General features: G+C 46.0%; 1 protein-coding gene across 6 annotated transcripts; it reads right to left on the reverse strand.

Moving 5' to 3' along the window:
• Positions 1-8630: 8630 nt before the first annotated feature.
• PRR15 (proline rich 15) lies at positions 8631-11813 on the reverse strand. Of its 6 annotated transcripts, none has more exons than XM_090287069.1 (2): positions 11335-11813; positions 8631-9286 (listed from the first exon to the last, which is right to left on the reverse strand). In XM_090287069.1, the coding sequence occupies exon 2, from the start codon at positions 9136-9138 to the stop codon at positions 8746-8748; it is 393 nt and encodes a 130-aa protein (XP_090143195.1). In that variant the 5' UTR covers positions 9139-9286; positions 11335-11813; the 3' UTR covers positions 8631-8745. The 6 variants fall into 6 exon arrangements, with proteins under 6 accessions (XP_090143195.1, XP_090143193.1, XP_090143191.1 ...); XM_090287067.1 differs by having other exon boundaries at positions 8631-9291; XM_090287065.1 differs by having other exon boundaries at positions 11007-11813.
• Between the last annotated feature and the right edge of the window lie 1068 nt (positions 11814-12881).

Raw genomic sequence — 12881 nt, forward strand, 5'->3', positions numbered from 1 at the left:
TCCTTCACCCAGTTATCCTGTTCTGACTTAAAATGAAAAAAAAAAATAAAAATAAAGTTTTATCCTAGGATTTTTAAACACATGCACACACTCACACATGCAGTATGTACATAAACAAGTTCCTAGAATAAAATATACTCAGAAGGGCTTATTCTGGGTAGTGGGGTTATAAGAAAAATTTATTTAGTCTTCTCCAAAGACCTGGTGAGGAATTTGTGTTAATCACACAAAGAGGAAAACAAATCAGCATAAAAGAAAATTATACTTTGAAGATTACAAGAAGATGGTAGTTGAACCCTGAGAACACTTCTCTTTTTAGATAAACAAGTGCATTGTATCTCTGACTCATTTCCTTTCTAACATGGAAACAATTGTAAAGATAACCCCTGTTTCAGATTCATCGTCATCGGCAGCCGTCCATCTCGAGAGACGATGGTGTAGCTTCTTAAGAGTCTATCTGCACCGCCGAGAATGGTTGTGCAGTCCGACTCGGGAGTGACATGGTATCTGTCTCCTCCCGTGTTGAATCGACATCTTGCGATGACGCTGGAGTGTCCTCTCCAGTGAAGCTGAAGCTACAGAGCCTGGGCAGGGTGATATGGAGGGTCTGCTGTTGCCCATGCAGCAGACACCCCTCTCTTCGCAGCTGAAGGGTCCAAGGGAAAGACGGAGTCAATACAGCTTGGCTTCAGGTGCGCCGCAGGAGTTGCCGGTGTTGACTACAACGTCAAACCGCCTTAGGGACTCCGGCTCCGGATTTTCTGTCGGGGTTTACTCCCTTAGCCTTTCCCCTGAAGAGGTATGCCGCAAGGCAGCGGAGGTTTTTTGGAGTCAGAGTTTTCCTTCTGTTTCAGATTATAATCTGCTATTAGAGTGAGTTGGCCTAATAATAATAATGGCTAATATTTATTAAGGACTTTCCACATATGAAGGTCAGTTCTTTATATTTGCTATGCAAACTTCATAAGAAACCAACAAATTTGAATACAATTTTTTTTTTAATGAAGAAAGTAAAGCATAGTGAAATGTCAAACAGAGGAAGATAAATTCTGTATTATCTCGCTTTTATGTGAAATTAAAAAAAATCAAGCTCAAAGAAACAGAGAACAGATTGCTGGTTGCCAGCGGCAGAGGTGGGAGGTTGGTGGCAGGGTGGCGGTGGGGTGAGGGGATGCTGTGCAATAGATGAAGAGAATCAAAAAGTACAGACTTCCAGCTATATGATTAAATAAGTCCTGGGGACATAATGTACAGCGTGGTGACTATAGTTAACAATACTGTATTGCATCTTTAAAAGTTACTAAGAGAGTAGATCTTAAAAGTTCTCATCATAAGAAAAAAAATGTTTGTAACTATGTGAGGTGCTGGACGTTAACTAAACTTATGGTGGTGACCATTTTGCAAAATAAACATATGTCAAATCATTATGTTGTACTCTAAACTAATACAAAGTTGTATGTCAATTATATCTCAATAAAGCTGGGGAAAAAAACAAATGAAAAATCCTCACAAACAAAACAACAAAAAGAAACAAATAAAAAGTTAAAGAATAGCCAGGTTGTATAATTCACATAGGTTCACAGATAGCAAGGGAAAAAGCCAAGATTTGAATCTAACCCGTCTGCCTTCTGAATTTGCTGTCTTAACTATGGTACCATTCTACTTCTGCAAGACATTTGACTTAAACCCTTGTTCGATCCACACATATTTACCGAGTGCCAGGGGAGATCAGAGTCCCACCTCTGAAAGAGTTTATCGCCTGGTGGAGGAGATAGTGGCAATAGCGTCTGTGGGACAGGGCTGTGGCAGGGGTCTACACAGTACGCTACACTGCGGAAGCACACACAAGGGGACCCGATTCTATCTGGGGCTCTTACTGGAGCAACCAATATCTCATTAAACCTCAGGCAAGAGTAGGAGTTACATCACCATGGGTACCTTCAACAAAAGAGAAATTTTCAAGTTAGCTAGAGAAGCTGATACTGGTGGATCTGATCTGACCTCAGAAAAATAACACGTCAGTGGTGAGGGGCACCATGTTGATTGCAATCCTACTCTGGAATTTGTCACGTGTGTTGGAGATATGGTCTACTTTTGAATATTAAGATAGGCAGATCCCGCTACTCTTACACAGACACCACTATAATAGAATTAGTGAATTTGAAACGTCTGAACTTCTCATTTTACAATTGAGAAAATGGAAGTCCAGAGCAGGTTAGTAATTTTCCTGAGACCACACAACTACTGCTCGGAAAAGTAAGTCTAGAACCTGAGCTTCCGGTCAGGCCGGCCAGTCTGTCCTGTACTCAATCCCTTCATCTTCGTGGCGTAGTTCCCTCTGTTCGTGGACTCTCAGCTGCTGAGTAAGAGAATCACCTGCCTTGGGTGTGTGTTGGGGCTGAAGTCCCCCCAGAGGAAGGAGACCCTTTTTCACCTTCACAAAGGCACTTCATGCACAAGCAACTGCCATCTTGAAACTAATGTTGCTCACCCTACAGAGACATTAATTTCCTCCCATCATGTATCAGCACAGATCTATTTCTTATATTTTTATCTATGAGTTTCAAAGAATTTAGTGATTAGTGTCTGAGTGCTCACTGGCACATGGTGTCCAGTTCTAGTAGGTGAATTTCCAGCAAGTTCTCCTCTTGACAGCGTGTCACAGCTGTGCCCTTTCCTGTAAGGTCTAGAGGGTTGGAGGTAAGAGAGCGTCTTCCTTGAGTACTTGATCTCAGCTCCAGAGTAGTGACTGCCTGTTATTTCTGTCTATTCCTGTGTTCTTTACGGTTCCCTCTATGACTTCCTAGCCAATCCCTTGTCACGTCAATCTCTGATCAGGTAATAGTTCTTTATGTTAAATGCTCCCTCTTCAAATCACGGTGTGTGCGCACTTTCCTGATTGGACTCTGATTCACAACTCTCAGAAATTTCTCTGTCAGCCAGATAGAGCCTGCTTCCCTAGAGGAGAAAAGATTATGCTCCTACTAAGAGCTGTATGCTTGCTACACGTGCTCTCTGGAGGACCCATGTCCTTGTAGATTAGCCGGGAGTTCATGAAGGAGCATGAAGAGTGAACATTGCCCCTGAATTTTCCCAAGTTCCCTGACTCAAAGGGCGGAGAGACACGTGATCATAGACATTTAATACAGTTGGTGAGTGGGGGTGGGGGGTGGCCACAGGCTTGAAGATACTACACATAGATGTTTCCCAACAAGTGACTGATCCTGCTTGGGGAAGGAGGACCCTGACAGTTACCTGGGAAAAGACTCTTGAATTTCAAAGGCTGATGGAGGTTTTACCAGGCAGGTGGTGGAAAAGCCAATGCCAAGCAGAAGCAACAGGACAGACAGACACTTACAGAGGCATAGCCACTCTGGGGGAATTGTCAATTACACGGATGGCTGGATAATCACGTGGAAGCCCTGTGGAGGGACTTGACCTTATCCCGCATTGTTTTAAACAGAGTATGCGTAAGAGTTAAGCAATGATGTCTCCAGGTCCCTGTGTCTGGAAGAGAGACATTCCTGACCTAGAACAACACCACTGAGAATGGAAAAATTGAGTTTAAATATTTTATTTAGTTTTTAGAGACACGGGAAGGAAGGGGGAAAGAGAGGGAGAGGAACATCGATTGGCTGCCTTTCACAAGGACTGAACCTGCAACCCAGGCATGTTCCCTGACCGGGAGTTGGACAAGCAACCTTTTGCTTTGCATTATGACACCCAACCAACTGAGCCATACCTGTCAGGATGGAAAAATTGAGATTAAACAAGAGGAGAGAATCAGGTGGAGTGGCAGAATTTGGGGCCTTTGATGGAACAACTGGGATCATAGTTGTGAAAGTACACTTTTGAGTACTAATATACTATAATGAGGTATCCTTACTGCAACTTGATTCTAACCATGAATAATGAAGCCTGATGCTTCCACAGAGCATCATTACCCTGCCTCCTGGGCCAGGTGGTAGTGTGGTGGTGACGGCACCCACCATGCCATAAGGAGGTGGCCTTATTGTACTTTATACTTCTCGGCCTCTTTCCTGTCTCCCTATCTGACTGTCAGTCCTGGGCTCAGAAATCTGTGTTCCATAGTAAACAATAAGCGTAACATGAACTAGCTTTTACAACCAGTTACTCAAAATAGCAGACTGCTGATAGAGGATTTTGTAGCTGGAATATAGACTCTGTGCCATCTCTTCAGAGAGGAAGAGTCTGACACCCAGATCAGCTAAGCCTTGTCCACAAGCAAGTCAGGGAGGGAGAACTGTGAGCAGGTGCCATAGAAAACATGGGTGTGAGTCAGCAGTTACACTTGACTGGCACTAGAAAGAAATGAATAATCCAGGGTGCCTGTAACTCAAAGAAAATCCCTTGGAAAAGGGCCCAGAGGTCCAAGACACTCCTGCAGTGCTTGCTCAACCGACTTCTCCCAGGACCAGGGCCCTTCTGCTTTTTCAACAGGATCCTTTCTAATTTTAGGGCCAGAAATGTTTGTCTCATGGGTAAACAGTCTTGTTACACACCTCATTCATAAATCTTTTTATTGCAGGAGGTTTTATCAATACTGTGATAACTCCAAGAGCAACATTACATCATTGGCAGCGTGATCTGGTTTGGAAGCAACACTGAATTCCTTGCTTTGAATACCTGAAGCATTGCTTACTTCCTGGGTCAGTCTTACCTGTCCAGGTGCGTAGCTATTATCATTTCCATAGAGAAGACAAGGCCTGTGCTGTTTTCTTACATCTTAGTTCCTTCATGTTAATGTTCTCTCACCATGAGTGCAATTTATCTCATATTCCCAATCTATAAGCCCATCATGGACAAAGTGGTTGTCAATATGTGGTGCCTGCAGGAGTTGGGGAGTGCTCCTGTGCCTCCCAGGCACCCCCATTTCTGTGTCTCAGAGCCTAAGGGGAATGCAGTCATAATGACAGTCGAGCCAGGGGCTACTAAAAACAGGTGAGAAGGACACTGTTGGAATGGGACAGCCAGTTTATTAATGACAAAGTTTCCCCTGGGCTGCATACTTGTTTCTGGTCTAAGGTACTTGTATGCAGACACCTACAGGTATATAATACCTCTGGTCCCACTTTCTATGTGCCATGGAGATAGACTCACGCTTATCCCAAGAAAGACTCTCCTAATATTCTGCATAGTTATAATAAAATGCTCCATGAATAAATGAGACTTTTCAAAGATCAGTTTCCCTCACTAGAGTTATCAAGCTAGATTTTTATGTTTGTTTCCAGTCTGGCTGACACTTCTCAGCTAGGGAAAAATAATATTCTCTCTCTCTCTTGTAAAAAGTCCCTTGTGATCACTGAATATTAGTGTTCCATTCTTTTACTTTCTGATTAAGCTTTTATTTGAAGTTCTCCCTGTTCATTTCAATTATTTGTTCTGGGGTACCCAAATTCTCTTCTGAGAATCGCAGAAGAACTATTTCTGACAATGCTTTAACCAATCCTGCTGTTCATTACATTTAAATTTCCTGTCTAACAACTTGACAAGACCAGCATTGATGAGTTCCCATTATGTTTCACAGCAGAAAAAATACTTCCAAGTGTTATACTGAAGCAGGATCTCTTAACCGTATATGCAAAAGAGAGTCTCTGCTCTTGAAATGCAAATCAAAATGGGATGAACAATAGCAGCAGCAACACAAGGGGACTTTCAGGTGACCTGTAATATGAGTCACTGCTTGGCCACCAACTTTGCAAGGGGAGTTACTGAGGCAAAAACTACCTGTGTATATAATTATCATGGTTATGAAAGTATTTAGCAAACACACCACTAGATTTCTGTCCCTTTTAAAAAACATCACTTAGAAACATGGCATTAAAATCCTTTCATGGTTTTCCAGACTTGTGGATGAAATTTCATTTGTAAGGGGGTTTAATAAAAACAAAAGTCTCTGATCTAATTAACTCCAAATTTGATTCAACACTTCCCCTTTACCTACTAGAAATGATCTTGAGGTTTAAAAATTTTTTAATCTGTATTATGGGGATGTGATTAATTACCTCTAAATCATGTAAATAATTTGATACTTGGTCAGATTATTTCATCTTACTCATGGCCCTTTTATCTTACCAACTTTGCTTGGTCTCCTTTTTTAATTTTTTTATCCTTCCTTGAGGACATTTTTTTCCCATTATTTTTAGAAAGAGAGGAAAGGAGAGAGAGAAACCAATGGGAGAGAGAAGCATCAGTTGTTTGCCTCCTGTACATGCCCTGACTGGACTAAGGACTGAACCTGCAACCCAGGTATGTCCCTTGACCGGAAAACAAACATGCAGCCTTTCAGTCACAGGACGATGCTCCAGCCCAGCCACACCGGCCAGGGCGATTGCCTGGGTTCTATTTAGCTGGGTTAGGATGAAATCAATGCCTTCCTACTGCCTGATGACGAGAGGACCGCTTTGAAACTATGTAATTACAAACCTCAATGGCAGATTGTGAATTGCACTCACTGTCATAAATGCCATTAGCATGGTTTCAAATTCTTTCAGAACAGGGGGGTAAAAATGTCTTGTAAATAAGTTCCACTGCTATATGTCTGCTATTGATTACCTGCTGCAATTATAGACTTGAATGGGCTCCCAAAACAAGATACAGAACCTGGGAAAATGCCAATGTTTTGTGGACCTAAAGAAATTCTAAAGAAAAAAAAAAATTTTTTTTAAACTCTGTGGATTAAAGTGTTAGTATAAGATTTTAAAAATCATGCAATTGCAGGCTCAATTTTATAAATGGGTACGGACCTAATCTGTTGTGGGAAAAGTATTTTGGAGAGTCACTTACTCTAACTTTTATTGCTCTCTACAGAGTGGATTTAAAATACTCTATGAAGATGTTCTGAAGCCTAATTTGACCACTTCTGTTCCCTGCATCTGCAGTGCCCCAGTCCCCCGCCCCCCACAATGAACCTCTTCCCTAGTACTTCACCACAGTCAAGAGATAGTGGGCCCACTTAAAACTGATGTAAAGTCTTTCTCATCCAGGAAGCTCGCCCTGATGAGGCTGTGGTCACATACTTTCCAGTTCTAAATGCACCCCCCCCCAAAAAAAAAGTATTTTCATGATTAAAAAAAACAACTCACTGCTTTCTCTTTTAATGTAGTGTTTGTAATCCCCACATAAGCAATTTTCTCTAGAGTAAGTCTTTGATATGCGGAAACTCACGTCTCAAATGATAAACCCTATTATTCCGCTGGCATCCAAGCTTGATTCACTAATTTAAATCCATTTTAGCCATTTTCATCAAGTTTCTTTGTTAAATCTCTTTAGACAACCAACATGGTTTGCTATTTTATAGACTACAAATTTGAGAGAAACAGAAAACTGCCTCTCTATGTACCTATAACAAATTTAGAAGCTCCAATCAAGTTTTTGTTTATAATTACCTAAAAAATATATACGCTTTGATCATTGTAATTTCCCTGCTATGCATTTCTGGATGTTTATAAATGAACTGAATAGCGGTGGGAAAAGATCCCAGGGGCCCTTAACAACTACAATAACTCTCTGTAATTTGCTGAAAGCGAGTGGTATTCATTTACGCTTTTTCTTGAAGTTCATGACAAAAGCAAACAGGTAGATTTTTGTTAAGAATCTTCAGGTTGTTCGATCTAAAGGCTTTGAAACTTGATAAATGCATACGTCAGACCAAAGAAATAAGCTTTTGAAACAAAAGTGGGAAAAGAAGCTTGGTTTGTACAAACCATGAGTTCAGTCCTTCTGTTTGAGTATTATTTAGACAATCGTTAGTAAGGTTCACAAGGAGACTGAAAAGAACGATTACTAGCATTGTGGCTTTCGTATGAAGATGCAGTGAAGTATGAAGAGAACCTAGGAATAATGAAAGGGTACTCTCCCTCACTTCCTGGAATTTGGTTAGTAAATAGGGATCTCCAGGGAACTGGTTCCATCCACTCTGGGTGTTGCTGGTTTCTAGAAATGTTCTCCCTGCAGCTTCCCAAGAGTAGCCCTTAGTACACTGTGTGGCAAATGATTAATTCTGTGCCCTGCGATTTTGCATGCCTGCTTTTAAGTATGATGAGCTTCAGTCTTGCAATGGAAAAAGTACAAAAGTCACCTGAAGTCTTACAGTGCAACAATTTTAACAGTCCACACTAAAACAGGCAGGACGGTTTTGTAGGTCAACGTTAAAAGACGTCTTGCCTTACTTAACATGCTCACAATGCTTCCAGCTCTCTCCCTTCCCCTCACTCAAGGTATAAGGCTACAGCAGTACTTCTAAGATGCATTTCTCAGGCATTAAAAACAGCTCTCCGACAGACAGCAAGTTCTTAATGAGAGCCCGGCTTCCTCATTGGAGGGGCTGCACCATTCCAGGTGAGCTGCCATGGCTTCGAGAGGCACCTTTCAGCCCCACAGGTGACACAGGGGCAGAGGCCACAGAGTGGCTTTTTGAAGATAGTAATTATGCCAATTTCCTCTGTGGTGGGTGTCTTCTCTTATCTCTCTCACACACACACACACACACACACACACACACACGCGCGTGCGCACGCACACACACATATTTACTGCATCCTTGAGTCATGAAATATTAACAACTCAATTGACACTTCCATTTCCAGGAAAATAAACTCGCGGAGGCCTTGTGTGAGTATTCTGAATTTAGTGGAACGAAACGCCAAGTGCAGGGGCAGGACAGAATCCTTGGGTTTAGAACTGGGGGTTGGGGAGGCGTGGTGGGAAGAGAGTCCACTCTGGCTACTGCTTGTCATCCTGGGGATCACCAGGGAAGCCGGCCTCCTCCTGGGATCTGATTCCCTCTGGGAGCAGGGTGGCGCGAACTTTCCTCTTCTCCTTAAAGCGCCCAGACCGCGAGATTTTCAAATTGCGGCGGCTGCTGGCAGCTTTCTCCGGGCACCACCTATCTGGCTTGTAGGGCTCGCCAGCGCTGGAGAAGAGATTGGAGAGCTGATTCTCCTGGGAGCTGCCAGTCCAGCCCGGGTTCGGCGGCTCCGGCGGCGGTACAGGCTCCCCAGGGGCAGGCTGGGCTGGAGGCTGCACCCCCACGGTGGCCTCCTTGCTTTTCTTCCTGCTGTTCGTTAGCGATTTCCACCAGGACCCGGAGCTGCCGGTGCTGCCACTGTCGGCCATGGCCCAACGCCTAGCGGCCCGGGGCGCCGCGCGTGGGGAGGGGCCTCGGCTGCAGCGGTCTCTCGGTCTCGGGTGGTCTCCGGCGTCCCCTCCGCTCCTTCTCCCGCTTCACTCAACCGGGCTGCAGGGTAGGATCCGAGGCAGCGGTCTGTACTGGGGAAGAAAATAAAACTTGGTTACTGTGTTTGTCGAAGTCACGCCCCACACCCTGAATTCCATTTTCTCCCCTTAGCTCCACGCAACACTGGATCCGCCGGGGTCTTAGCGATCGAAGCCGGGAAATCAGAGATGGGCAACCCACAGAAGGCACCGCAGCGCCCAGCAAGGGCGCAGGCGGAGGAGTGGCCGCCAGGGCGCCACCGTCTGGTCACAAGACTGAGTCTTGACATTCCTTGGCCTCAACTGGCGCCAGAACAGCAGCAGTCAGCGCCCGAGGGCCACCCAGGGGATGTCCCAAGGCATCTGGATTAACCAGGTCCGAGGAGGAAAATGGCCTGCCCTGTCACTCGGCCTTGTTGTAGAGGGACGCCCCAAGGTGACCCACCCGGTCCAGAAGTGCTTTCTCTTTAATGAGCACCTGGGAGGAGGGGGCCCGGAAGCAAGTACTTCCCCGCTAAAGGTAAAAAAATGAATATTAGAGTCTTGCCAAAGGCTTTTGCTCCATGAACTTCTGTCCCAGGATCCTTCAGGGTAACTTACAACCCAGGCAGAGTGAGGGACAAGCTCATGGTGTTTTATTTTGCTTCTTTTAAATTCTGCTTTTACCAAATGAAAAAAATTCCGCTTTTGACACTTCCGCCTTGTGACTTTCAGAGGAGTATGGCTAGACTTAACTTCCCTTGAAAACCGCCAACCTAGTCTTCCTTTTATCCCCCAGAGACCAATCTTGAGTCCCTTCGAAGCCACCCCCGGATGGTGGTTGACATGAGGCCAAGCGGCAAATGTCCTCTTCCCTTGGTTCTGTATTAAAATATGCCCCAAGTCTGTTTATACTAGCCAACTCAAGTCTAGGGAATTTTAGTTACAAATTAAAGGGTTCTATTCTTTTCCTTGCGCAATTCCCTCCTACAAGGAGAACGTGCCCAGGAATTCCAACCCAATTTGTGTCTCCCCAGCTTTAGAAAGGGCATTCTGCGGAGCAACAAGGACGTTATCAGCACTTGAGGTGCTAATAATCTCGGAAACCACAGACCTCTGCCCACTGTCTGTGTTGGCACTAACTCCAGGAATACACAGGATTCGCTTGCGCCGAGGAGGCTCCTTTCCAGCTTTCTGCCGGGTTCCTTCCCCTCCCACACGCCCGGCGCGCCTGGGATTTGCCTGCGCTCTGCGCAACTTCAGGCGACTCTGTTATTGGAGGTTGTGGTCCCCAACCCCCCGAAAAAGTCTGAGCGCCTACACACGTACACGAGGCGGCGGGACGGCCTTCGCTGCGAGCAGAGACCGTGGCACGACCTCCTCCGCAGGACACCCCAGGACACACTCCTGCAGGGACTTGAAAACAATAGGAAAAAAAAAAAAAAAAGGGCCAAAAGTTCTTTCCGTACCCACACCCTCACGCACAGTTCGCGGTTGGCTGTGCAAACATCCCGCTCCCTCTAATTTACAGATCGGAAAAGCACCCCCAAGTCAATCACTGGTGGAGGAGGTGGGGTGTCCTGCTGCTACTCTATACTTTCTTCTTTTCAATCAAATTGTGTGCACAGAAGGGCTTTGCACGAATTTCTCAAGGAAAAGTTTGCAAATTACGCAAAACTACACAGAGCGCCTGCGGCTCGCAACTTCTCGGGCGCGGGGGGAGTCCCGCCAGGGTAACACCCCTGAACGGGCTCTGTCTTGGTGGAAGCAGAACCAACCTGATCGCTCACCTGCTCAGCACAGCGCGCGGATCCGCACCGCGCTCGCCAGCGACAATGCGAAAGGTGTGCGCTTGGGACAACCTGGAAGCCGGGCGCGGCCTCCCTCCACGCGGTCCTGGGGAGGTCCGGCTTCTTTCTGGAAGTTATGCTAGCAGCGCGGCTAAGGCGATTGCTGCTGGTGGTCTCCCCTGGTACCAGTCAGTGGGTGCCGGGTTCGCTGTCCCAGGTCAATGCCCAAGCGGCTCTCTCGGTTAGTAGCTGTTCTTTCTCGGGCGCGTCCCTCTTCCCTGCCAGCGCCGCCCTCGAGCCACCGGGAAATGGGACCTCGGCTACTCACTTTGATGCTTTGACTCTTCCTACGCGTCGGTCCCCGGCGGGAAAAGACAACTGCCCACCTGATGGTCATTCGTCATTCGCCAAGTGATTCGAGAAACCTGAACCCGGGACAGAGGAGGGGTGGGGGGCCCAGGAGGCGGCCACCGCTGTCACAGGTGCAGGTAGGAACTTGTTTCCGCCCTCCAGGGGACAGAGGAGATTGGACCAGGTCACAGGCGTGGCGCCAGCCTTGGGGTGTCTGATTGGAGAAAGGCTGGTGCTCCGCTGCTTGCTGGTCCGACTCCTTCTAGAAGAAGAAACGGTGGAGGAGACCGAAGGCTGAGAGACCGCGGCTGTAGGTGGTCTCCGGTGGATAAATGACGCTGCAGCTCTCCTTCTGCCCCTACCCTGATTTCTTTTTTTCCTTCCTCTCCGGGTCCCCAACCGTGGCCACTCAGCTGCGAAGGCAAGTTTTGTGAACTCACAGGAACTGTTTCATATCAAGGCAGAATGTTGCAGCCTAAAGCGCTCTTAGTTGAAAGGCCGTGATATTAACAAGTTCGCTGTGTGCCAGCAGGCGCTGTTCCAAGCGCTTCTGTGGATTAACTCACTTATTACTCACAGCAACCCTAGGAGGTAGGTACTATTAATATCCTCACTTGACTGGCCAGGAGACCCTAGCCCGGAAAGGTTCAGTGGTTGCCCAGGGTTGCGAGGCTGGTTAGAGGCAGAATTCGATCTGAACCCAGGAAATCTGACTCCACCTCCCGGGGCCCAAACCAGCACGTTATAGCGCAACCTGCTTGCCTTGGGCTCCTAACACGACTAGCCGACTAACTGAGGCTGTGACTTCCCTCGGGTGGAAGCCCACGCGGAATGTACTGATCCAGCCCCTAGCCGCTGCAGGAAGCGAACCAGTGAGTGACGTCAAAGCTCAGGAGGCTTTTGCTCCTTCTTATCTGTTGCTTATTTTTATTCATTGGACAAGAAGGTATTGACATTGGGAATTTTCACTGATGAAGGCAGACGTGCAGTCTGCTTCATCTTCCAGAATGCTCTGTTTTTTTTCAAAGAACTATTTGGTTTTACCTTGAGCTCAGGTATAATTCCTCTGAAGGCTGGGTATGGAGCCGCTGACGACTGAGCATCTCTGTTCTGGAGATTTTCTGACATACATAAGTATTGAGAGACATAGAATTAGTAGAAAGAAATTTATACAGAGTATTTTAATGCATGAAATCTGATAAAAATGTGGATACTTTATATTAACTGCTTAGTTTAGCATTCCTGGATTTTTGGATGACACACACAGCAGTATTTGAAAGTGGTACATTTTCATATATTAATTGAGCCTCGTTTTAGAGAGTGAAGGTTCAATGCTAATGCCAGGACTGAGCAAAAAGAGGCCACCAGCTGTGAGGGAAGGATGGAACAAGTCATCATAGTGCCATCTCATTACAAAGACGGGGGACCATGGAGGGAGGGGCCCTCATCAGAGGTATCACCACCATAGGGAGTTGTGGAGCTGGGTGGCTGCATTGTTGATTCAATGCATGAAAGAATGAAGAC

This window comes from Furipterus horrens, unplaced genomic scaffold (genome assembly GCF_987537825.1).
Source record: "Furipterus horrens unplaced genomic scaffold, mFurHor1.1.pri manual_scaffold_9, whole genome shotgun sequence".
NCBI classification, from domain to species: domain Eukaryota; kingdom Metazoa; phylum Chordata; class Mammalia; order Chiroptera; family Furipteridae; genus Furipterus; species Furipterus horrens.